This window comes from Serinus canaria, chromosome 28, assembly GCF_022539315.1.
Source record: "Serinus canaria isolate serCan28SL12 chromosome 28, serCan2020, whole genome shotgun sequence".
In the NCBI taxonomy this organism is placed as follows: domain Eukaryota; kingdom Metazoa; phylum Chordata; class Aves; order Passeriformes; family Fringillidae; genus Serinus; species Serinus canaria.
The window spans coordinates 4,238,591-4,264,281 of record NC_066341.1 but is presented as its reverse complement, the minus strand read 5'-3'; the positions used below and the strand labels follow the sequence as shown (position 1 = coordinate 4,264,281).

Sequence of the window (25,691 nt, the reverse complement as noted above, 5' to 3'; positions counted from 1 at the left end):
GGAGCTCTGGCAGCCTTGGGACCATTCCCTGGGGAGCCTGGGCAGTGCCCAGCACCCTCGGGGGGAAGAACCTTGCCCTGAGCTCCATGCCAAGCCCTGGCCCAGCTCCAGCCCTTCCTGGCCCCCTGTCCCTGTCCCTGTCCCAGAGCTCAGCCCCTACCCCTGTGCCTCCCTCAGGAGCAGGGGCACCCAGAGGATCACTGCCATCCTGCCTTCCCAGGCTGATCAGATTGAGGCTGCTGCACAGATCCAGCTGGGCTTGGGATATGCCAGGGAAATCATGGCACCCATCCCTGGCACTGACCAAGCCCCTTGTCCTGGCCACACAGGGACTGGTGGGCAATTCAGTGCCCCCACTCCCAGCTGTTGGAGGTGCTGGGAGAAGGCAGGATATCCCAGCCCAGACAGATGGGAATCCAACAGGCAGAGAGAACCATAGAGTGATTAGAGTTGGAAGGGACCTCAAAGCTCATTCCCACCCCCTGCCATAGGCAGGGACACCTCCCACTGTCCCAGACTGCTCCAAGCCCCCTCCATCCTGACTTTGGGCACTGCCAGGGATCCAGGGGCAGCCCCAGCTGCTCTGGGCACCCTGTGACAGGGCCTGCCCACCCTCCCAGCCAACAATTCCTGCCCAAGATCCCATCCAGCCCTGCCCTCTGGCAGTGGGAGCCATTCCCTGGGTCCTGTCCCTCCAGGCCTTGTCCCCAGTCCCTCTCCAGCTCTCCTGGAGCCCCTTCAGGCCCTGCCAGGGGCTCTGAGCTCTCCCTGGAGCCTTCTCTTGTCCAGGTGAGCACCCCCAGCCCTCCCAGCCAGGCTCAAGAGCAGAGGGGCTCCAGCCCTTGCAGCATCTCCGTGGCCTCCTCTCAACCTGATGTGGGTAAACTTTGTGACATCTCTGAGACAGCAGTATTGTCCCTACATCCACCACTGGCTCCTTCTGGGCTCCCTCCCTTCTCATGATAGAAATGGCCCTGGGTGAATTCCTCCAACCTGCACCCTGAGCAGGGAGCACAGGCTGGGCAAGAGCAAAGAGGATCCTCTCTGGGCCACCAGGACAACAGTGACAACAGTCAGGTATTTACAGTGTCCTTCAGCTGTATGCACTGGGGAATGTAGTGCCAGGTGAGAGATGAGGCCCTCCAGAGTAACAAAATAGCACTTTGCATGAAATCCACCCCCTGAAGACACCCATTTGTTGTCTCTAATTAAAAATACTACTAATAATTGCAGTTTGAGCGTCACTGCACACAACCATTAACAATGGAGATGTACCAGGCTGAGGAGCTGGTCACACGTGGGACACGTGCTGCAGCAGGGCACCCCACAGGGCATGAGGAATTGCAAATTAGCAGCAGCCAGGTCCAGCAGTAACACTTGCCAGACCTGCTGGGCCCCTTCCAAAGCCATCTCTCCCCTTTGGAAAGGGCACAAGGAGCACGGAGGCCTGGAGCTGGAAAGCTGAGCCAACATGTGCTGCTCAGGCAGCCCCGGGCTGGGGCAGGATTGGAGGTGAGCTCAGGCAGAGCTGCACCAAACCCCAGAGTCCTGTCCCACAAGAGACCATCTAAGAGCTCAGAATGGAGATGAGAGCCCTGAGGAACAGGGCAGGGAAAGAGGGAATTCACAGAATCCCATACAGGTTTGGATTAGAAGAGACCTCAAAACCCATCCAGTTCCATCCCTGCCATGGCAGGGACACCTTCCACTATCCCAGGGTGCTCCAAGCCCCTTCCAGCCTGGCCTTGGGCACTGACAGAGATCCAGGAGCAGCCACAGCTGCTCTGGGCATCCTGTGCTAGGCCCCCCCCCCCGACCTTCACAGGGCAGAATTTCTTCCCAATATCTAAGCTGAACTTACTCTCTTTACTTACTAATTGCTGCCCACCAGCTCCTCTTGTTAAAGACAGGGCAGTGCTGGAGCTTGTACCTGTTTTTTTAGAGGGTGCACACAAGCCCAGCTTCCCCTCACCCCCTCAGATTTTTACACAAGACACACTGATCCCATCAGAGCCCCTTGAGCCTCACTGCCTGCAACTGCCTCATCCATGGGAGGAAAGAGCTCTGCTGGGAAGAGAGCCCTGCACTGCCTCAGCAATTCTGGCAAAGTTAAAACTGTGCTTAAACAAGGTCTGTGGCAAACTGGCAGTTTCTAAACAAAAGCTGTCACTTATCTCAGTACAGCTTTGGCTCTGGCACACCCAGCATTCTCTGTACTCTTTCCCAGTTAAAGATCTTAAATCCAGACAGAAGAATTCTTCTCAAGGTGGGAAATGAACAAAAAACCACAAAAGAACCCCCCTAAACCTTCCCTTAAAAACATGTACCCTTCACCTCTCAAGTTAAACACACACTGAGACAGGGACTAGGTTATATTTGCCTCTCCCCAGCTGCCAGAGGAGCCCTGAGCTGCTGCCAGAGCATCCCCACAGCACTGTCACCATGTTCCTGCTCTTCCCAGACTTGCTCCTTGTGTGTCCATTAGAAACCAGCTGTCCTCTGGCAGGACAATACACCCTTACTCCCTCCCAGCAGTGAAATAAAATTCAAGGGGAAGCAATTAATTGCAAGAAAGAGAGAGCCCTTCATATTTCAAGCCAGGCTGGACAAGGCTTGGAGCAACCTGGGATAGTGGAAGATGCCCCTGCCCATGTCAGGAGATGGAATGAGATGGGTCCAAATCATTCTGGGATTGTGTTTCAACATCACTGCAAAGGCACAGGAGAAGCGTCTGAGCAGGTGGGGAATCCCTGGGAGCAGAAACATGCACCCCAGGACACGAGGATCAGAGATGGGCTGTGACCCTGGGTTAAGGCACACAGGTGTGAAGACCTTCCCCTGACATTTATTGCCCCAAACATGTTGTTTCCTGCTGACCTGCACTCCCTGCCCCCAGCTTTTGGGCCCTCCAACTCTTTTCCTCCAGACTTTGCTTTCCATATCCTGGTAAATGGGATGTGCCCCATGGGAAAAACAAGGAGCAAAAAGGGGAGAGGGAGAAGAACAGGAGCTTCCCAAGGGCAAAGACAGAACCAAAGCCGAAAGCCCGACTGGCACAGAGGAGATGAATTCACTGAGAGTGCCCAGGCTTTGTTAGCAGCACACAGGTGTGTCCCTGCCATAGCTGGAACATCCTCCTGCATCCCAGGAGTGGGCTCTGCCAGCAGCAGCAATGGAAAGGTTCCAGCACTGTGGAGAGCAGGGGGTGGCAGGGAGTGTACTTGGAGAAATGAGACTGCATGGCTTTGCAAGGTGGACCTGGCCATGGCAAGGATTTTCCAAGAAATCACAGAATGGTTTTTGGGTTGGAAGAGACCTTAATGCTCCTCTCTTTCCAAACACCTGCTGTGGCCAGGTTCACTTCCCACTGTCCCAGGCTGCTCCCAGCCCTGTCCAGCCTGGCCTTGGGCACTGCCAGGGATCCAGGGGCAGCCACAGCTGTGCCAGGGCCTGCCCACCCTCCCAGGGAACAATTCCTGCCCAATGTCCCACCCAGCCCTGCCCTCTGGCAGTGGAAAGCCATTCCCTGGCTCCTGTCCCTCCATGCCTTGTCCTCAGTCCCTCTCCAGCTCTCCTGGAGCCCCTTCAGGCCCTACAAGGGGCTCTGAGCTCTCCCTGGATCCTTCTGTTCTCCAGGTGACACTCCCAGCTCTCCTTTGAGTTCAGTTGATAATGGCTAAACAATAACATTTACTTGGAAACAAATGGTCATACCAACAGCCTGGCAAGTGAATTTTCCTGCTTTGCCTTTTTCTGTTGTGGTGGCTTTGTGTTTGGTGTGTTTGGTGACAGTTTGCACGGGCATGCCACAAAAACACGCGGCCCAGATCCCAAACTTGAACGGGAAGTGCCAGTTCTAAATATCAAGTCCCATATTGCACACCTCATGTCTGCCTTTCATCATCCATCAAAATAGCAAGCGGAGCCCAGCACTCCCACTTCAGCATAAGCAAAACATGTGGGAACTCGAGGCAGTTAGTAGGAAAACGTGATACAGACTTGCTAATAAAAGCTCCTGCTTTCCTCACTATGGAAAACAGTTGCAAATGGGTTTCTGCAGCCTGGGACTCGACTGCTGACAGCACGGTGACAGAAAGGCTGTGCTTGGCTCTTCCCAGCCCTGCCTGCCATGGTGTCCCAGCAAACCACCCAGCTCCAGGAGCAGAGGGGAGCCCAGCACCATCCTGCTGTACCAGACCCTGCCCATCCCGCTTGGCGCTTCCCAACGCAGGGCTGCCTGCACACTCGAAAGAACTAAATCTTCAAACAGCTCCCCCATAGCACCAATTAAAGAGACAGCCACAGCTTTCAGAGAATTTATGACTCTCGGTGCTGTTGCCACAGGTATCCAAGTTTGTACGTTGTTTAAAGAGAGTTTCAAAGGGGATCCGGGCTCACCTCCCTCCAGGGAGAATCCATTTGCTTTGTTCACCAGACTATAACTTAAAATTTGTTACATGCACCAGCTTGTAAGCCTTTGAAAAACTCCCTGCTCCACCAGCTTCAAATGGACTTGATGAACTTCCCCCGATCAAAGCAATTCCCTCACAGGGAGCCTCAGCTCACGAGCAAGGAAGCACCCAACGAATTTTGGGGGTGGGAATCACAGCATGGGCCAGGAGAGGACTCTCCCCCCGAAACCCACCTGAGAGCCCAAGCAAAGAGCCCCACCCACTCTGGCACAAAGCTCGAAGAAAAAGGCATTAATGCTGAATTTGCTTATTTAAATGGGGAGGAAAAGAAAAAAAAATTAACAGAGGTTTTTCTTGCTGAAAGCAGAATAATTTGTCAGCAGGAGACCCCATGGCTCCCGTCTCATCAGGACCCAGTCCTGGCACCCCACAACATTTGAGAAGGGAAGGGAGATGGTTGCACACCCTCCACACTACCACAAGTGGAAGTGCTGCTTGTGTGCTACTCCAGGAGATGTTTTACTTCACACACAACCACACGCCTTGGGTTTATTTCCCTGCTCTGCAGAGCCCAAACCCCTTTACTGGAGCAAAGGTGCAGCCGGCACGCACCAGCCCTGCCGAAAAACTCAGCAGCCACGAGGCCACAGCACAACTCTGCTGCCTCCAGACACTCCCACTGCCTCGATGTCAATTAAAATGGTCATTTCCATGTGAAATTCAGCCCCTGTGGTTTCCTGCTTGAGGCAGGGCTCGATGAAGCACTGGGAGGGAGCTTGCTGCAGCTCAGATTAGTCATTTATGAACTATGATACGACGGGGGACACGCTTTGAGATGTTTTGCTACTGCAAGTAACAAACACACTTCGGGGAGGGGAAGGTGAACCCCTTTGAGGAGCAGGACAACAGGCACAGGCTGAGCACCCTGGCTAAAATAAAACCCCATCAGAAAACAGCCCATGCTGGCAAACACTGGTTGCAGCTTCCAGCCCCAGGAAGACCAACTTCCCGCGGTGACCTATATGTGCTATAAATGCTGCAGCCACGGGCTGGGTGACGTCAGCTCCATCCTTGTGGCAATTGTTGGGTCTGTCCTTGCCAAGAAAAGGCAAAGCGGAGGTGCTGAATTGTCCATGTGGCGGGGGAGCGAAACCAGTTCCTCCCCGGAGCATTTGAGGACAGAAATGAGGGAAACAGTGGCAGGGCTTAAAATAAAAGCAGGAGGCAAATAGGAAAGCAAAGGGATGTCAGAGCTGGAGGGTTTGCATGAACACTTTGAATTGTTTTGGCCTCAGGGAGAAAAAGAGATTCCCTTGGTAAAGGGGCCACCAGCAGCTCGGTCAGGGCAGTTATTAGAAACACAGAATTGTTAAGGTTGGATAAGATCTTTAGGACGTTCAAGTGCAACTGTCAGCCCAGCATCATGTTCACCACTAAAGCATGTCCTCAAGCGCCACATCAACACCTGTTCTGAACACTTCCAGAGATGGTGATTCCATCCCTGCTCTGGGCAGCCAATGGTTAACAACACTTCTGGTAAAGAAATTTTGAATTTGAAAAGGATTTGTATTTGGGACAATTTTATCACTGGAACTGCCTGTTTCAAATGCTTCTGTTCCTTTATTTACCAGCTGGGCTTTGGAAGCAAAAATCTCATTTTGGCCAGGACTGATCAGTCAGTGCTTTGCTCCCTTCCCTCCTTCCCTCCTCACTTCCCTGGGGAGGAAAGAGCCTGGAGATAACAGTTCTTTTGGAGGGAAAAAGCATAAAAGCTGCACACTGCCCCAGCATTTCCACAAGGAGATGGGAAGAGGGAGATCATGAATTCCCATGTCCAACCCGATTACACCAACCCAGTGACAGGCTCCCATCCTGAGGGAAGGATAAAACACCAATATTTCTTGGCACACAAGACAGCATCAGTTTGTTATCTTGAGGTTACCACAACAAGCCCAAATAAAGAGATTCTGGTGCAGTGGTGCACTGCACCAAGCTAAGACTCAGACAAATCAGTGTTTGCTTCTTCTTTGCAGACAGAGTGGAAATGCTGTACTGCCTTCACTGCTGGTCGAGGCCCCTGACAAAGAAGTGCTTGGAACACATGGGGTACATTAAAGAAGAAGCCCAGGCCTTCCTGCATGGCAAGATCTAGGGTTATCACCTCCAGGTCCAGGTTATGGTGTGGCTGTGAGGTGCTCAGCTCCCCCTGCAAGTCCAGATCCCCAAATCCAAGGACCATCTGCTCTCCACCCTCTGACCACATCAAGGTTAATGATGACTCCACTTCAAATCAAATTTTGAGCTGGACGACTGCCTGTGTCTTAGAGGATGAACTACCTTGGGGGATGACCAAGGCCAGGTTGGAAGGGGCTTGGAGCAGCCTGGTCTAGTGGAAGGTGTCCCTGACCATGGCAGGAGGTGGAAAAAGATGAGCTTTAAGGTCCCTTCCAACCCAAAGCCTTCCATGATTCTGCAATTCTAACTAGTATCTGATTATATGTGTGAATAAAGCTAAACCAACAAACCAACAGTGTCTGAGAACAACCTCTTGCCATTCTCTAGGGCCTTGTTTAGACACCTTGGATCCTTCTAACAGGCAGAGCACAGCCTTCTGCATGGCACAGCTTGCTGATGTCTTACTGCAGTTATTCACCCACTGGCAAAAAGCCAAAGATGCAGGAGCAGGAAGAAGTCCCAAAGCTGACACTCAGATGAAATTTGTCCCCTGAACTCCAGGCGAGGCCAAGGATGGCTGGACCAAGGGATAAATCTGCTGTTGGAGCAAAGCTCTTGCCCTACACCCAGCCCTGAGCTGCATTCCCAAGGCAGGGTGCCCGTAGCTGGATGAGGGAGCATCTGCTGTGTCTGAGGCTGGGACAGCAGGGATTGTGCAATGTCCCTCAGTGCAGTTGTATAACATCAGTGCTCTGTTTTTATGAACTGCTCCCAGTCAGGCCCAGTGAGCAGCAGCCCAGAGGAAGGGTGGTGTCAACATTACCTTTCACTCACCCGAAAGAAAAGAAGGGGTGGGGGGAGAATCAAAGATTTGGTGTCGTTTGGGCTGGAGGGGGGTCTGGCTGTGCCGCAGGGCCTCGCTCCAAGCTCTGCTCCTGGCCACCACCACGAAGCTGGCAGCCAAGGTAGGCTCTGAGCAGGAAACAGGTTAATGGGAGCTCCTGCACTGCTCTACTCCCCCCAGTGTGCAGCACGTCTTTTGTGGATTGTTTTAACAGCAGAAGGCACACAAGGAACACTCGCTGAAGAGATCAGCTTCCATCTGGGCTAACCCGAGAGTTTTCTCCCCTCCAATTTCCTCCAGCACCCACTCAACAGCTTCCCTCCCTGCCAAAGTGTTTGCTCAAAACCATCTTGACACGCAGCTAAACAGCTCAGTCAGGGAGCATCACGTTTGCCTGCTCCAGGAGGGCAGGAGCAGGGCAGGGCAAGGCAGGGCAGAGCTCCCACCTTGCTGCTAGAGGGTGCTCAGTGCCTGACTGGGGTATCAAAGCTGCTCTCCAGAAATCCCAGCCTAGTCTCTGAGATGCTCCCAGTGTCACAGCACAGCCAGGAGTTTCCCTGCACAGCTGGAGGCAGTCCAGGACAGGGAAGGTCGAGTTTTAACCATCCACAAAGTATTCAGCAAGGAGGGCAGATTAGCTGAACTTCCCTCCTGCCAGGGGCTGTGTGAGCCCTGCACAGAGCAGCTTCCCTAGGCATTAAAACCGTGGCCCAGCACTGTCCAGCAATCCTCCCCCTGATCCTCAAACCAACCAGCCCATTCTCAGCCTCCAACTGCAGCCACTTCTCCAGACACTCCTTCCCACTGCCCTGCTCCCAAATCCCTTGGATGCTGGCATCCTTGGTCCCCTCCTGGCACTCTGGAAGGCTTTGCAAGATCCCTTTGGGAATGCTGAGATCCCACCCAATAGCAGCAAGCTGCTGGAGGGGCTGCATGAAGCAGACCCTCAAAGTGTGCCAGGAATGAGCCACCAGCACCTGTCTTCAGAGGGGAGCAGCAAAAATCTTCCAGGGCAGTGCAGACACATCTAAGCAGCTTAGAGAGCAGCCCTGTCTGCTCCCAGGCTCCTGGAGCAGTGGGACAACAACCTCCAGCTCAGGCAGCCACATCCTAATGGGAGACAGCTCGGCGAGAGCAGCTTTGCCCACCCAGAGACAAATGGAACAACAAGGAAACCATCCAGAGAAACAGCAGCAGAGCACCACCCGAAAAATACATCACCAAAATACAGAACCCCCTCCCCTACGGCATCTCTGGAACCAAACACAAATTTATTGCAAGAAACATTATGGTATAAAGGGAAAAAAAAATGACAGTACCTGATCCTCCAAACTGAGTGCTCGCAAGGGTCGTGGGTCTGTTTTTTCCATTAGCCACTGGCAAGGGAAACATCTAGAAAAACAAGAAGATGAGAGAGAAAGGAAGAGAAAAGAGATTTCAGTATGTTGGTTTTACTGTGCTGCTGCAAAGGGGTCACACTGGGAGAGGGGAGGGGGAAGGCAGCCCATTATTGATGCAAAAACCTTTCCTTTCGTTCCTGCTCCATCGCTCAGGAGGGCCAGGAGGGAGGCACAGCCCTGCTCTCACACACATCCCCACGTGTACAACCCCTGCTTCTGCAGGGGCAGCTGGAAACCAGCCAAGGAGCATCCCTGCCGTGGTCCAAACCACCAGTTTCATCCCAAAGCTGCTCACCCTGGCCACAGGCGAGTCCTGGGGAAAGGCTGACTCCATTGATAAAAACCCAGCAGGATAATGACAGCAAAGCTGTTTTATCCCTCACTATCCCAGCTCCCACAGGAGTCCTGGTCCCATCCCACACTTCCAGCCACGTGCACTGCCTGGGCAGGACAAGGGCTGCCTGTGGGTCTGGCTCACAGATGAGCCCCCAGCCTCATGGAGCAGCTCCCACCCTCCTGCTCCAGCAGCACCAGGACCTGACACAGCCCCAGGGCCTGGGGAGAGGAAGCTGCTCCAAGGGCAAATACAGTTACTCATGATTTAAAAAATTAATATATTTCACAGAATCGGTCACTCTGGGGACTTATTTGCTCTATCACTACAGCTTCATTATCACAAGTGAGCGTCTCCTGCCAGGAGCTTCCTCAAAAACATGCCTCGTCACCTAACCTGTATAAATATTTTTAATAAAAGTTGGGAGAGTTTCAGAGGCTGCTATTTAATAATTTACATGCACCTGCGTGCAGCAGAAAAGAAAACTAATTCTTCAGCACACAAATGGAACTCCAGCCAATAAAACAACTGGTGGGAAAACGCTTAGTGAATTAACATTTTAATATCCTTTTTCTACTCAAGATACTTTCACCACCAAGTCATTTGAATTTTTATTATTTTTAGCTTTGTAATGTCTGAATAACTCAAAAGTTTAATGCTTTGAAGATTAAACAATGTAATGGCACAAGAGCCTACAGAAAGGCAGCATTTCATGCCCTGACATAGCTGATGTCTGGCTGTGGTCAGAAACATTCCTTTGTACAGAATTGTCTGCCCAGCTTTGTTTTCACAAATACTGGGGAGGAGAAAAAAACCAACAAAAAACAGTTAAATGTGGTAGAGATGCAAAGAGAGCAGTTAAGGAACCAACTGCCATTCATAAAGAGCACAAATTTGGGATCATATATATGCATGTGCAGGGTGTAGATGTTTTATACACGGATTTAAATGAAGGTGTAAACAGTGTTTAGTGTTCATCCCAGCTGCCTGCACACACCTGCCCTCACCTGCCTACACACAGCCCCCTGGCCCCCTCAGATGTGCCCCAAGGCTGCTGCTCACCCCAGGGGCTCCCAAGGTGTTTGGGGTGGCCCGGCAGCCCCACCATTGGATGAGCTTTGTTTCCTCAGGAAGTTGGGCTAGAAAATAAAAACAAACCCCAAAGATTGCAGCTCACCTTCCTCTGCACTGCTGCAGGGCTTCCCTGCATCCCCTCCCCCTTGCAGGGCAGGAGGGGGGCTCTGCAAACATCTCTAATCGTGCTGATTGAAAATTGAACTTAGGTGGCTGATCCCACCCTGCCTGTGCTCACTCCCTCTTCTCAAGGTAGGGAAGATTGAGATCAAACTCCCTTTTTGCCAAGTGGCAAGGGGCAGGTCTGCATGTGTGAGCAGGGGGGAAGGGATGCACCATGAACCGACTAGCAAAAAACCCACTCACACAACAAAAAAAAAAACCAAACCAAACAAACAAAACTCCCCAAAACCAGCACTGCTGGCTCTTTTCATGAGCATTTCTGCTCAGCACTCGCTGAGGCTGAAAAATACAAGGTTTGAGCAGCAAACATGAACGGAGAAAAGGAACAGCCTTGTTCCATTGTGCACCCAGCACCTTCTGCATCTGCAGAACAGGAGTGTCCCCTCAGGACAGCAATGCCCAGCACCCTCAAAACACCCCCACAAAGCCCAAGGAACCCCTCCCCTCCTACAACTGCTTGCAGAGAGATTTTGAGGCTGATGCAACACCTTCCTGCTCTCCCTCCTCTGGGGATTTAGGAGTCATGGACCCCTTCCTGCAGCAGGGCAAGTAGAGATGCTAAAGGAAAGAATCCCGGAATATCCTGAGCTGGAAGGGACCCTGGGGGATCATCAGTGCAGCCCCTGTCCCTGCACAGCCACCCCAACACTCCCACCCTGAGTAGCCCTGAGAGGGCTGTCCAAACACTCCTGGAGCTCTGGCAGCCTTGGGGCCGGGACCATTCCCTGGGGAGCCTGGGCAGTGCCCAGCGCCCTCAGGGGGAAGAACCTTGCCCTGAGCTCCATGGCAAGCCCTGACACAACCTCATGCTGTCAAAGAAGGGTGATGGGGAGCACAGAACCCCAGGTTACCACTCCACACCTATCACTTGCCAACCACATGAGGCGTTTTGGGCTGTTTTCTTGCTCCCAGCCTCTTTTTCCACTGTGGTGTGGGCTGAAGCTGCCCCGAGGAGCTCGGCACAAGTCATACATGAAGTGCCTTCACTGGCGTGTGTTGCTCAGAGGCAAAGTTCATCCACCCACTGCAAATTTCCTTTCTGCTTTTAAATGCTGCTTTAAAAATAAACTGGGGGGAGGGAGGAGATGAACCGGAGCTGGCACCTACCAGGGGACCCAGGCATTGAGGGACCTAGGCATGTGCTCTCAAGAGTTGTAACTGGGTCATTACTTGGCCTTTGTTAGATTTGAATAATGTAGATTTGAATGGTTATGTAAAATCCCCTATCTTAAATTGCTGTGTTTGGTTTTTCAAGTCCTATCTCCAGCCTCCCTGAGAGCTGACAACAACTTCTTCGTTCCCTCCTAGCTCAATTTCCACCCCTTCCAAAGAATTTATTCTCCTTTCATTTCTCCCTGGGTAAAAGAGGCAAATCCAGAGAATGAGAAGATCCAAGTGCCTGCACCCACCCCTGAGGAGATTATAGCCAAGAGACCCCACACTTCATACAGTAAACTCCTAAGAAAGAAAGGGAATTTGCCAGAAACGAGGAACATCAAGCAGCATATCATTTATTGTGCACATCAAGAAGTGTACTTCTATTCAAATTAAATCAGTGCTCATTCTCTCTCCTCTCCCACCTGATGAACTCCAGGCTGAACCAACCTCAGGCCTGAACTCTAAACCCAAAATCTATTTTGCAGCAGGCAAAGCATCCAGCTGTTAATTTGGGGAGAAGAGGGAATTTGACTCAAAATACATTGCCAGCAGGACATTTAATACATGTTCCCTTAATACAGACCTTCCTGACTACAGTCCCAAATGCCCACTGTGTGTGTAGTCAAACTTTAAACTCCACAGTTGCTTTACTCTGAACAAAACTCCGACTTTTACCATGGAAATGCAGGCTCTGGGCCTTGGCCGGAGCAGGGCACGGCTTCAGCATCCTCCAGAGGAGCAGCAGGAGCTGCTCCAGCCCTGTTTGATGCCAACACTTTGGCTCCCACCCCCAGATGCAGGGCTGGAGCTGCAGGAGTCACAGTGCAGCAGGAGCAGCCGCGGGCGCAGCAATGAGCGGCAGGTCCTGTGTGACTGCTCAAGCCCCTGCCCACCCTGCAGTGAGCCAGAATCCCCCTCTGCCAGGCAGCTCCCCGCAGCATATGGTTAATACTCTGCTAATAATCATGGCTGTTAACAGCACCTCGCTCCTGCCAGAGCCCTTGGCTGGCACTGGCACACGGCCGCTCCCAACTCGGCTGGCGCTCGGTGGCACCAACACACCCAGGGCTGCTCTGCTCCTCTATCCCCTGCCTGGGGTGTCCCTGTCCTCCAGAGCAGCCCAGCCCAGCCAGGACACCTGTGTGGCACCTTCCCACTGCACACCAGCACTGGCACAGCTGAGACACTGCCTGGGATAACCAGTAACCACAAAAAGTCCTAGAATCCTGGGATACTCTGAGCTGGAAGGGACCCACAAAGATCATCCAGCCCAGCCCCTGTCCCTGCACAGCCACCCCAACACTCCCACCCTGAGCAGCCCAGAGAGCGCTGTCCAAATGCTCCTGGAGCTCTGGCAGCCTTGGGGCTGGGGCCATTCCCTGGGGAGCCTGGGCAGTGTCCAGCACCCTCGGGGGGAAGAACCTTTTCCTCATATCTAAGTCCTTATGGTTGAGCATCTCTGGACAGCAGAGGCCAAGGGCAGTCCCCCCATACACAGCCTGTACCCATCAGGCAGAGCTGCAAAGCCTGGCAGCCACCAAAGCCCAGCCTAATCAATAGGCTGAGCTGCCCACTTGGGTCTATAAGGCAGGATGTTTTCTCGAAAGCTCCTCTCCAGATTTGGCAGCCCATCTGGGCCTGCTGCCAGGGAGCAGTGGTGAAGGCAAGCTTACAAATTACCTGCACTTTGGGGTAATTAGAAAAGGCAATTTATCTGGGGATAGAGGCAAGTGTGCTCCCATGCACATCCCAAACCATCACTGGGCCTTTCCTTTGACTCCTGCTCACCTACATGTTCCTTTGATTTTTGCCCTTTTTGGCAAATTACAGTGGCACAAAGCTTTTGGAGAGTGCTTTGGAGTTCAATACCTACCCAACAGATTTATTTATTAAACAGGGGTGAGTCTCTTTTTTCAGGACTGCAATCCCAGTTTGCAGCATCTCACACAACCCCGTCATTTACTGACCCCAGGAACTCATGGCAGGCCATGCCAGCTCCTTAGGGCCTTAAAATTCTCTCCTTGCACAGCAAAACACATTGCAGGGCTGGACCACAGACTGCTGGGGCTGAACACATTTTCCCTAGAAAAAAGGAATCAAAATACTGATCTGAAGCAAATGCTTCCAGCTGCTCTGAGTATCTCGGCTTTTCCCTCCCCTCTACTCTCCTGGAGAGGATTACTGAACCAATGCTCCACTCCTGGTTATTCAAAGAAAAATATAAATACACTTGAAAGAGCAAGCTTTGTGGTCAAAAATCCTGTATCCCAAGGACACAGAGAAGAGCAAACCATGGAGCACCTCTTCAACAGACCCATCTACTGTCTAGGAAGCTTTCCATTTCAGCTCCTCATCCTTGAGGAGAGCTGTTAATATTCCCTTTATGCAAAGAGAGGAGAAGGGTGTGTGGAGATGAGGGTTTGTGAAACAGAGCTGGCTGCAGTCCAGGCTGTGCCGGAGCCCATCGGCCAACGGATCCTGCAGGGAACGTCTTCAAGTCATTTGCTGGCAAATGACATTCCCAGGCCCTGGTGTTGTGAGCAGCAACCCCCAGCACCTCCACACCAGCCTTGAAGAGCACAAGATGAGTTCTGGTCCTTCCCAGAATTGCACAGGTGGAAGAGCATTGAATCCAACCCCAAATTTAACCTTTTTGGTGTGGATACACCTCCAAGGACAGAAATATTTGTGGACAGAGGGACCAGGTCAAGACTCCTCCTGGGAATACAGCTCTAGGCATGCAAATGAGGATGGTTGGTTACATTGGAAAAAATAAGGTCTTGGGGTTTTTTTAAAGCTCTAAAGGGTGAATGGGATTTGATTTTTTTTCCAAGGAGGAGAAAAAGCAAAGCAGGAGCTGCTGCAGCCCCTGTCAGGGAGCAGATTCTGGGTTACTGACCCAAAGTGCAGTTGATGGAAAGCCCCAGGGCTCCTGCCAACCTGCAGGATCTCTGAGAGGGACAAAAAACCACAGGAAGCCCTGAACAGATTCCTGGTTTTACAGGGATACCATCACTGCAGTCCCTTTACCCACTTTAAAACATTCTGCCAGAAAAGCCCATTACCAGCAATTTAATAGAACCAACCTCCCAGCAGAAGTATGAAACTGGGAGAACTGGGCCTCCTCTGCAGGAGAATTGCTCTTGGGGGGGCTGAGAGATACTCCCCTGCCTCCTCCAGCACAGAGCCCTGTCAGGACAGGCACAATCCCCAGGTGTAGAAAAAAGTTTATTTCCCAGGGCTGAACCTCAGCATGTGGATGCAGAAAAGCAGATGAGCCTCAGCACAAGCCCAGGTGCCACAGCCACCGGGACAGCAGGTGACCCTAGGCTCTGCCACCACTTCTTGTCCCTTCTCCTCCACAGGGCAGGAACATCAGCCCAGCAGGGCTGTGGGCTGGGTGACCCAGGCTGGGGTGACTCTCACGGCCATTCCCCCTGCTGGAGCTGTTGTTTCTATCTCTGCAGCACGTTTGCTTATCTCGACAGCAAGACACACTCTTGGAGTGCCATGAGGGTGCAGCACACAACACAGGAACCCAACAGACAGTTATTTGCCTTTGAACACCAGCTCTGCCCTCCACGAGTCACCTGCCAAGGAGAGGCAGCACCGCTGGCAGTGCCACAGCGGGATGTGCCAGGGACTAACCCCGCTCTGCTGTGACTAAAGGGACTTCTCCTCCCTCTGAGCTGTGCACACCCTTCATGGAGAACTCTTAGGTCCTGTTTCTTTGAAAATAAACAGCTCCTAAATGCAGCTCAAGGTTTCCAGGATACAGAAGAGCAGAGCATGGGGCGCACAAGTGCCCGACTCCTGCAAAAATAACGCGCTGGGGATCTTGGACACATTTCAAACTGTGACAAAATAACCTGTGGAAGCAAAAGTTTAATAGTCTGGATCTAGGGAGAGGAAAAAAGCTTGATTAATCAGCTACTGAAGTTACCACTCTGCATGGCTGCAGAAACAGTCACCCAGTGAGCATTTAAACAGAGAACACACAACTCTGTTAATTCCCCCAAAATTTCCCATCCAGAAAAGAAATATCTCTGCCTTCCCTGAAAGGGAACAACACACGTTTGAGGGGAAGAGGGGGAGAGGAGGGGCAGAGGCTTTGCTTTAACTTGAAAATAAACAAGTTGCAGCACATGTGCACGCACACAAACACGGCACATCTGAAACCCATCATGTCCAATTTACAGGCTCACATTTCCTCCCCTGTGCAGCTCCCAGCCCCGGGGCTGCACAGCCCCCCGGCCGCGCTCGCTCACCATACTGAAGTCCAGCAGGTCACTGAGCTCTTTGTCTGTCCCAACTGCAGCCATTCTCTGCTGCTGCTGATTCATATTCCCACAGACTCAACAGTGGCAGTCCTGGAGAAAGCGAGGGGGAGGGGAGATATTTTAATGACTACAGCAAACTACCCACCCCATTGATGAATATTTTAAAGACAGAGTGGAGGGGCAAGAAAAGAAAAACCCTGAGCGTGTCAGCAGCGTCCAACTCCGGGGCCAGAGCACAGTCGGAGTCCTCACACAGCACCCAGCGGCAGGAACAAGCGCTCTATTGACCAGACACACTTGTATGTTAGTTTTTTGCTGCCAATTCCACTAGTTCAGGCCAATTCTGTTCCTGGCGTGTGGCGAATGAAGGGGGGAAAAGGAGAAAAAAAATGGGGGGGGTGGTGGGAAGAGTGAACTCATTTATCAAAGGGTTCAGGCAAGTTATCACTCAGGCGCTTGTCTGGCTCAGCTCGCCCCCTCGCCTTCCCCCACACTTGCTCCCCGCAGGAGGCTTTCTTGTCCTTGCTGAGTTTTGTTTAAAAAAAAAAAAAAAAAAAAAAAAAAAAGTCTGATGTTACAGCTCTTTCCTTCGGGTCGCCGAGCACCTGCAGCTGCTTTTTCAGGGGCTGTGTTTGGGGATGCCCAGCCAGGCCGTGCTCAGTGAGAACTGAACCTCTCCACTCCCAAAAGGGGCTGGAAACAAAAAAAATTTGTTTTCGGAGTGTTTTTACAAAAATGAAGCCCTACAGGCAACCTTGCAAGATAGGTAAATATTATTCTTCCTAATTTTACAGATTATTTTTTTTCAAAAGGGAGATTGATCTTTTTGGCCAGCTTGCTACGATAGAAAAATATTTCTTTGGGAGGGAGGAAGAGAGGCCTGGGATGAGATAAAAGATTCCTTTTTTTTTTTTTTTTTTAGGAACTCATTCATGGTTACAAAGGGCAGCTGGCCAATAAATTTAACTCATTAATCGTAAGGTTAAAAAAAAGAAAGGAAAAAAAAAAAGAAAAAAAGAAAACTCCACACGATCCAAAGTGTTTGTAGGCTCAGCCACTTCATTTCAATGAAGTTTCATTAAAAAAAGCCTGAAATCAGCCCAGCGTGTAAAAAGCCTTCACCACTATGAAAAACAGCCAGGGAATTTTCTTTTTTTTTTTTTCTTATTTTCATTTTCTTTGAAAAGCCTTTTTCAAAGTGTCATCAGTGCATCTGGTCAGTGTTTTTAAAGCCACTTTCCCAACCTTCTGCCCCGGTGCCTAAAGTGGGGCTGGAGGACACGAGACCCTGGAAAACCCGTGGAAGGAGGAGGGTACATCTCTTCCCAGCCCCAAAAACCCTGCACCCCCAAAGAAGCCGGGGACAACGTGAACAAAACCCTTAGCCTCCCCAAAGCCAGGCTGGGAGGGTTATTTTTATTTATTCCACACACACTTTCTGACCCCGAAACAGCCCGAGGGGCCGGGGCGCCGGGCCAGGACCCCCTCCCAGATGTCTCCGCGCCCCCGGGGTCCCTCCCCAGACCGGACAAAGGCTCGGCTGCTCCAGGACGGGCGCGGGCTGGGGGTGCTTCACCCACACCCGCGACCCCCGTGCCGTAGGGAGGGGGTCCCGGCCGGCAGCCCCCGCCCAGACCGGGGAGCGCAGAAGGGAGAAGCGGCCCCTACGAGCCTTCATCCTGCCGGGGGGGGAAGCCGAAGCTGCCGCCCCCGCGCTGGGTCCCGCGGCTCCTGCAGCCCCCGAGCCGGGAAGGGGCTCTGGGACGCCCAGGGGGCCGCGGCGGGCCGGAGGGCTGTGCTCGGCTGAAGTTCGCAGCAGGACCGAGCACCGGGCCCCCCATCCCCGGAGGGGACCGCGCACCCCCTCCCCGTGGCCCGCACGCCCCCCGAGCCCGCCCCGCCGTTGCCGCCCCCCTTCTCCCGGCCCCGGCAAACTTTGCCGAGGGGACAATAGCGACGAGCCCGTCCCGTCCCGCTCCGCGCCCGCACCCCGAGCGCTTCGAGCCCCGCCACACCGGCACCCACAGCTCCGGCAGCCCCGCGCCCGCTGCGCCGGGACCCCGCTCCGCGCAGCCCCAAGGCGTCGCGGCCGGCTTGGCTTGGTTATTATTTTATTATTCCTACATTTTATTTTATTTTATTTTTTACCTGTTCCAGGCCCGGCGCGCCCGGGGCAGGGGAAGCGCATGAAGGGTGTCGGGGGTCGCGGCGGGGGCGGGGGCGGCCGCGGCGCCCAGGCCCGGGGGCGGCGGCGGCGCCTATTGTTCTCCGCCGCCGGCGGATACAATGTAGCGAAGCGGCGCGATCGCCCCGCACCGGGCGGCGCGTGCGCCCCGGCCCGCCCCGCGGCCCCGCCCCGCGCCGGGCCGGGCCCTAACGCTGCTGCTGCTGCTGCCGCCGGGGCCGCCGCTGCCGCTCCGCCTCCCGCCGCTGTTCCGCCCGCCCGCCCCGCGGTCCCTGCATAGTTCCCCGCGCGGCGGCGGCAGCAGCGTCGGCGGCACCCCCCGCACGCCCTCACGACTCGAGGCCGCACGCCCCGCCCCCGCCGTATCGCTCCGCCGCCCTCACAAACAGCGGGGAGCCGGGGGGGTGATGGCGCTACGCGAGGCCCTCGCGGAACTGGCACGAGCGTGGCGGCGCCCGGGAGGGCGGAACGGGGCCGCGGTGGTGCGGCGGCGGCACCGCCGTGGCGGGGACTATATTTCTTAGCGGAGGGGGACGCGTGGCTGGTCAAGCCGCGACGGTGACGACACCGGAGCTCCGCGAGATGGACTGATAAGCAGCGGGATCCCAACCAATGATAATGCTCTATTGCTTTGATTGGCATATGATGCGGCAAACCTGAGCGCGGGTGGTCGTGGTCCCCGCCCACCGAGCGGGGGGCGGGCCGGCGGGCCGGGGGAGGCCGCTAGTTACCGTCACCGCCCACAGCTCCCCCTGCACTGCCGACGCGGCCCCCGGGGAGGCAGGGTGCGCAGGGCTGGGGTCCCGGGGGGGTCCCGCCGCGGGAGCCCTCGCCCGCCAGCTGCTGCCTCGCAGCCGCCGCCCCCCAGAACCCCCGCCGAGAGGCCGCAGGAGCGCGGCGGGACCTGGATGGCAGTCCTGGCCCGGGCGCACCGCCCCCGCGAGGGCCCCCGGAGCACCTTCCGCGCCGCTGGGCCTGGCGTTCCCCCCGGCACAGCGCAGCCCCGGGGGTGGTTGGGCCGGTGCAGCCCCGCTGTGGGGGCTCCCAGGAGCACCGAGGCCTGGACCGGCCTGCGCGGCTGCCAACCGACCTCGGCCGGGCCCTGCAGTGCAGCGGGCTGGGATGGAGAGTTCGTGTGTGACATCCTGGAGTCGCCTCGGAGCGCGTTGGGAGAGGCCTCAAATTTCGTCTAGTTCCACCCCGTGCCATGGCAGGGACAACCTTCCACTATCCCAGGTCACTGCAAGCCCTGTCCAGCCTGGCCTTGGGCACTGCCAGGGATCCAGGGGCAGCCCCAGCTGCTCTGGGCACCCTGTGACAGGGCCTGCCCACCCTCCCAGCCAACAATTCCTGCCCAAGATCCCATCCAGCCCTGCCCTCTGGCAGTGGGAGCCATTCCCTGGCTCCTGTCCCTCCAGGCCTTGTCCCCAGTCCCTCTCCAGCTCTCCTGGAGCCCCTTCAGGCCCTGCCAGGGGCTCTGAGCTCTCCCTGGAGCCTTCTCTTGTCCAGGTGAGCGCCCCCAGCTCTGCCAGCCTGGCTCCAGAGCAGAGGGGCTCCAGCCCTGGCAGCATCTCCGTGGCCTCCTCTGGCCTGGCTCCAGCAGCTCCACGTCCTCCTGCTGTTGTTGCCCAGGGCTGGGGCAGCTCTGCAGGTGGGGTCTCACCTGAGCCCAGGGGCAGAGGGGCAGAATCCCCCCCTCCCCTGCTGCCCACGGTGGGGGCTCAGCCCAGCACAGGGGGGTTTCTGGGTCAGTGCCCATGGCCGGGGCAGGCTGAGCCTCTCACCCATGACCACCCCAAGTCCTTCCCTCTAGGGCTGCTCCTGATCTGTTCTTTATCCAGTCTGTGCTTTTGCTTGGGATTGCCCTGACCCACGTGCAGAATGTTGCCCTTGAACTGGTTGAACTCCATTATTTGGTACTATCCCTCCTCTCCAGCCCATCTAGGCCCCTGTGCTTCCCCCTCCCTTCTCTCCAGCGTGTGACCCCACAACACAGCTCTGTTTCCCCAAGTGTCCTATATCCCACTTTCATGTCACCCATAGAACTCCACACCTCCCCACCCATTTCCCTGCCCACTTTGCTGTTGTAGCCAGTGCTGGAACTTGGAAGCAGCTGGCAGGTGCTTGGTATCAAAGGTGCCAATGGGACGGTGGAATGTGTGTCAGCCTGGCCCTCTGGGGTGAGGGAGTTTGTATCATTCCTCAGGTCTTGGGAGCTGTTTCCCCCACCTCCTCTCCGGTGGGTTTTTAGCTGAGGAGCTGGGATTCAGTGTGGGGGTGGAGAGATGGTGCTTTGCCCAGTTACACGAGGTGCAGGAGCAGAGGCACAAACATGTGCAGCAAGTGTGGGCTGGGGTTCACCTCCTCTCCCTGCATCCACCCTGGATCCCAACACAAGGACCTTGGAGGAGCTGGGCTGTACTCCCTAGCAAAAGCTGCTTCTCCTGCCCTGCCCAGGCAGCTCCAGGCTCATCTGTAAGCAGTGCTGTTTTGGGTTTCCCTGTGCCTGACCCCTCTGCAGCCAGATCTGGGGCCAGCTGTCACTTGCAGCTTTGGGCCATTTGGCTTTTATTTTCTTTTTTTTTAAGTGGAAAGAATTGCCTGTGTTTAAATGGGGTCACTGACCAAAGTCATCTCCTGTCATCAGGAATGGATCATTGCAGGGGTGAGGATGGCCCCTGCCCCAGTTCAGCAAGGATGGGGCTGTGGGCTGGCAGCGAGGTGCTGGTCCAAGGCACACAGAATCATAAAATCATGGAACAGTTTGGGTGGAGAGGACCTTAGACTTCATCTTGTTCCATCCTCATGCGCTGGGGAGGGACGTTTTTTCACTGTCCAACCTGGCCTTGGGCACTGCCAGGGATCCAGGGGCAGCCCCAGCTGCTCTGGGCACCCTGGGCCAGGGCCTGCCCACCCTCCTAGCCAACAATTCCTGCCCAAGATCCCATCCAGCCCTGCCCTCTGGCAGTGGGAGCCATTCCCTGGCTCCTGTCCCTCCAGGCCTTGTCCCCAGTCCCTCTCCAGCTCTGGGCAAAGGAAGGCGAGCGTTGCCTCATTGCTGCTGCTCTATAAAAAGGAGCCATTCACCACCTTCTGCCACATTTCCTCTGGGCCCAGTGGCCCTTGGGACTGGTGTCACCCCCCAGCACACCCAGCCCTGTCACTCCCCCCACTGTGAGGCCTCCTGCCAACCTCATCCCTCTCCTGCTGCTTCCCCTCCGCCTTCCGCTCCTGGGGATGACAGGGAGAAGATGAAACATTTCCCTAACACAATTATATTCTAATTTTGCATCTGTGGCCATAATTTCCCTGTCAACAATTGTAATTAAACCTTTGAGCTTCGCTCTGCTGCTGCTGGTGGCTCAGCAAAGCCATGGGATGGGATGGGATGGGATGGGATGGGATGGGATGGGATGGGATGGGATGGGATGGGATGGGATGGGATGGGATGGGATGGGATGGGATGGGATGGGATGGGATGGGATGGGATGGGATGGGATGGGATGGGATGGGATGGGATGGGATGGGATGGGATGGGATGGGATGGGATGGGATGGGATGGGATGGGATGGGATGGGATGGGATGGGATGGGGTGGGCCGGGCCTTGCTGGTTTTCTGTTGGCATTCATGGCCAGGACAGTGTGGGATAAAAGCTGAGAGGAGATTTTCTTGCTCTGAGCTGTTTTGGTCACTTGGTCTATGTTGAAAATAGAATTTGTGTTTCACAGAATGGTTGGACTTGGATTGGACCTCTGGAGATCATCCAGAGTTCAGCTCCCTGCCAAGGCAGGATCTCCCAGAGTAGGTGACACAGGAACACATCCAGGTGGGTTTTGGAGTCTCCCTCTCTTGGGCAGAGACTACACAGGCTCTTTGTGCAGCCTGTTTCAGGGCTCTGCCACCCTAATGGAAAGAAGTTCTTCCTCATGTTGAGGTGGGACTTCTGGTGGTTTAGTTTACGGACACTGCTCCTTGTCCTGTGTCTGGGCACCAGAACAGAGTCTGGCACATCCTCTGACACCCCTCGGAGATACTTGTATGTATTGGTAAGATCCTGTCTCAGTCTTCTCTGGATTAATCAAGCCCAGCTCCCACGGCCTCTCCTCATCAGAGAGAAGCTCCAGACCCCAAATCATCTTTGGGACCTCCACTGGACCCTCCCCAGTAGCTCCTTGTCCTTGTCCCAGAACTGGATACAGCAGCCCAGATGTGCCCCCCGCCCCCCCCGCCCCCCAGCAGAGGGGCAGGCTCCCTCCCTGCCCTGCTGGCCACGCTTTTCCCACTGCCCCCAGGGTCCCAGTGTCCCCCCTGGTCCCAGGGCACTCTGCTGTCTCAGGGACAGTTTGCCATCCACCAGCTCCCCCAGGTCCTTCTCTGCAGAGCTGCTCTCCAGTGGGTCACCCCCAGCCCGTGCTGGTCCCTGGGGTTGTTTCTCCCCGGTGCAGGACCCTGCTCTTGCCCTTGTTGAACCTCCTTAGGCTTCTCTCCACCCAGCTCTGCAGCCTGTAATTAATTAGTCTATAATTAATAATGTCTCCTTCCTGGTGGGTGGCAGCATCGTGGCAAAAAGTGTGTCCCCAGGCCTGCTCCTGGGGACCCAGGAAGGCTTAAAATTCCTTGGACATCGTGGGGGTTTTTCTTGAAGCTGAGAAGTTCCCCCTTCCAGTTCACAGCATGCCCGCCTCAATTTCCCATTTCAGGCTATTTTGGTTGGGCAGGAGGAAGCAGAGGGGATGAGGGGATGCACAAGGGGCACCACGGGGATGCTCTGCAGACACGTCCATCCAGAGGTGATACCAGAGGAGCTCCAGTGACATTCTCCACCTGGAGAAGTGCTGGAGCCTCAGGCTCAGGAGCTACTTCAACATCCCCTGGGCCCCTCATGAGGTGGGGTAGGGGCACAAAACACAGCATGGGCAACACAGAACCACAGACTCCTGGGACCTCCTGACTGGGAAGGGACCCACAAGGATCATCAGAGTCCAGCTCCTGGCCTTGCACAGCCCCAGGAACCGTCAAGATTCTCCCAAGAACCCCAAGAACAGCTCGAGTTCTCATTGTTTCCATCCCCTGGACCTTTGGGATGGGGGTAGCAGTTTTCACCATCTTCATAATTGGTTGTGCTGATAAATAAAATAATGCTGAGGTTGTGTCCAAGTGCTGGGAGCTGTGGCTGAAATGAAGCAGCTTCACAGCAGCTCTTGCAATGCTCAGAGCTGGCTATGCCGGGGGAGAAAAGTGGAGTGGAGGCTCCAAAGGCAGCGCTGACCAAAGGAGAACAGGGAAAACTTCCTCCACAGACAGGTCATCCTCCACAATGTCATCCTCAGCTCAGCTGCACAGAGCAGCTGTGGCTGCCCCTTGATCCCTGGAAGGCTGGATGGGGCTTGGAGCAGCCTGGGATAGTGGAAGGTGCCCCTACCCCTGTCAAGGGGTGCAGCTGGACAGGCTTTGAGGTTCCTCCCAACCCAAACCATCCCAGGACTCTGTGATCTCCCCTGCAAGAGGACCAGTTCGTCTGGCTGGGCTTTTACCTCTATCTCTGGTGCCTCAGTTTCCCCTCTGTGTGATGACATCAGGGCCACACTCTGCTCACCTGGAGCCCTTGGAGACCGTGGTAGGTGTTGTTGGGTGTGAGCCCAGCATTCCTGGGCAGGGGAGCCCTGAACAAGCCTCAGGCAGAACCTGCCTGACCCAGGGGGGCTGAATGAGGTGTCCTGGGCCCATTCCTGGAGCCAAAAACCAGTTGAGGTCACTGAGATCAGCAAGGAGGTGCAGATTCCATTTATGTCTTCAGAGCTGCTGGTCCAGAAGGAAAGACTGAGACCTGAGGATGGATGGATGGATGGATGGATGGATGGATGGATGGATGGATGGATGGATGGATGGATGGATGGATGGATGGATAGATGGATGGATGGATGGATGGATGGATGGATGGATGGATGGATGGATGGATGGATGGATGGATGGATCCATGGATCCATGGATCCATGGATGGATGGATGGATGGATGGATCCATGGATCCATGGATTGTTCAAAGGCAGCTTTGGGGCAGGCTGCCTCTAACCCCCCACCTTGGCCTGTCAATGTCCCCAGGGCACATTCCAGGGGTTCATGAGGGTCTGGGGAAGGCTGGGTCAGTCCTTGGCCAGGAGAGCTTGGGAATGCTGAGCAGGTCCAGCCTCTGTACAGTGGAAATGGGTGGGGGAAGCTGTGTCCCCAGTGGGAGCTGTGACACCAGCAACTGCCCTCAGAGCCTCCCACCCCCTCTTACAAAACTGGAAATTAATAAAGTACAAGTCAGTGCCAGGCAACAAAATATGCTTTAGAAAAAATCATATATATACTAGAGAAAAATCCCCATTTCCCTGGAATTTTTTTCGAGCTGGGCTGGGTTCTCACCCTGTGATTCCCTGACCGTGGCACTGCCCCCTCCAGGGACCCAGACCCTTTTTCCTTCTGTTAGTGACTGGGGACACTGTGACAGCCTAAGTCAGGGACCTGGTGCCTGGTCAGGAGATGGGCCAGGACCGCCCAGCGAGGCTGGTGGCTGCACTGAGCCCCCCACGGCCCGAGGAAGTCCCCTCAGCGTGAGGACAGCAAGGGACACAAGCAGGCGAGCGTGTCCCACCCAGAGCCGAGGTGTGGCAGCCCCATCCTGCCCCGGGCTCCCTCTCAGCCCTGCTCAGAGACGTGGAACAGAGCGGGACTGTGGGGCACTGTTCGCTGCAGTGCCCATCATGGAACGGCACTGCCCATCATGGAATGGCACTGCCCATCGTGGAATGGCACTGCCCATCATGGAATGGCACTGTCCCGCCGGGCTGGGCCACTGGTGAGGGGCCGGTGCGAGCTCAGGGCTCCTCGCTGGATCCCAAGGACTTTAAGGAGCAGGTTTGAGTTCATATTTGCATTTAGTCACAGTGTGAGTCAGACATTCCAGCCCCGGCTGCCGAAATGCCTCAGCTCTGACTTCTGATTTCCCACTGCAGCCTTAGGTTGGTTTTATTTTCTTTTTTGTTTGGGTTTTTTTTTCCCTCCTCTTTTCTCTTTTCCTTTCCCTTTCTCTTCTTTTTCTTCCCTTTCTCTGACCTTTCTGGCCAGCCCCAGTTCAAAGGCAGGTCACTGGCACAGGGCACAGGTGGATGGGGCAGAGGGGTGGGCAGGGGCATCCCGCAGAATTTATTCTTCCCTGGAGCAGTGGGAAGTCAAGGGAGAGTTAAACCCTGCCGGGTGGAGGGGGTTGAGCCAGGGGGCCCCCACGCCCCCCCCCAGCAGTGGGGGGGAGGACACGGGGGTGGCACTGAAGCCACCAGCAGCTTTTGGCTCCCCTGGCCATTGTGGAGGTGCCAGGGCAGGGCAAAAGTTGGGGGGAGGAGTGGGAGGAAAGGGGACAAACTGCCAGGACAAGCCCAGCAGAGCCTCCCTGTGCTTCGGGGTACGGGGTCAGGCTTGTGCAGGTTTGTTTGTCCTCGGCAAAAAACCAGTTCTTGATTTGTGAAGTTTTTCATTAAAACTGACCTGGAGCTCGGCTGGCTGGGAGCAGGAGCTGCCTCCCCCTTGTGTCCCCCCCCTTGCTGTCCCCCTGCACCCAGAGCCGGCTCCCACGGGGACATCAAAGTGTCCAGCCCAGACGTGGGG

General features: G+C 54.8%; 1 protein-coding gene and 1 long non-coding RNA gene across 7 annotated transcripts in view; one reads left to right on the top strand and one right to left on the bottom strand.

The window, feature by feature from the left end:
• TCF3 (transcription factor 3) overlaps positions 1–18,150 on the bottom strand; it is an 82,192-nt gene extending 64,042 nt beyond the window's left edge. For all 6 annotated transcript variants that reach the window (XM_050986040.1, XM_050986042.1, XM_050986043.1 and 3 more), the window contains exons 1-3: positions 18,009–18,150; positions 15,849–15,950; positions 8,751–8,823 (exon numbers count right to left, since the gene is read on the bottom strand). In XM_050986040.1, the coding sequence (XP_050841997.1) occupies positions 8,751–8,823; positions 15,849–15,923 (148 nt within the window). In that variant the 5' untranslated portion in view covers positions 15,924–15,950; positions 18,009–18,150. The remainder of the gene's footprint in view (positions 1–8,750; positions 8,824–15,848; positions 15,951–18,008) is intronic.
• A 294-nt stretch (positions 18,151–18,444) lies between these two features.
• On the top strand, positions 18,445–22,463 carry LOC127060921 (uncharacterized). The gene is made up of 3 exons (XR_007780275.1): positions 18,445–19,281; positions 21,775–21,872; positions 22,002–22,463. It is a non-coding gene; the product is annotated as an uncharacterized LOC127060921 (long non-coding RNA).
• Positions 22,464–25,691: the final 3,228 nt, after the last annotated feature.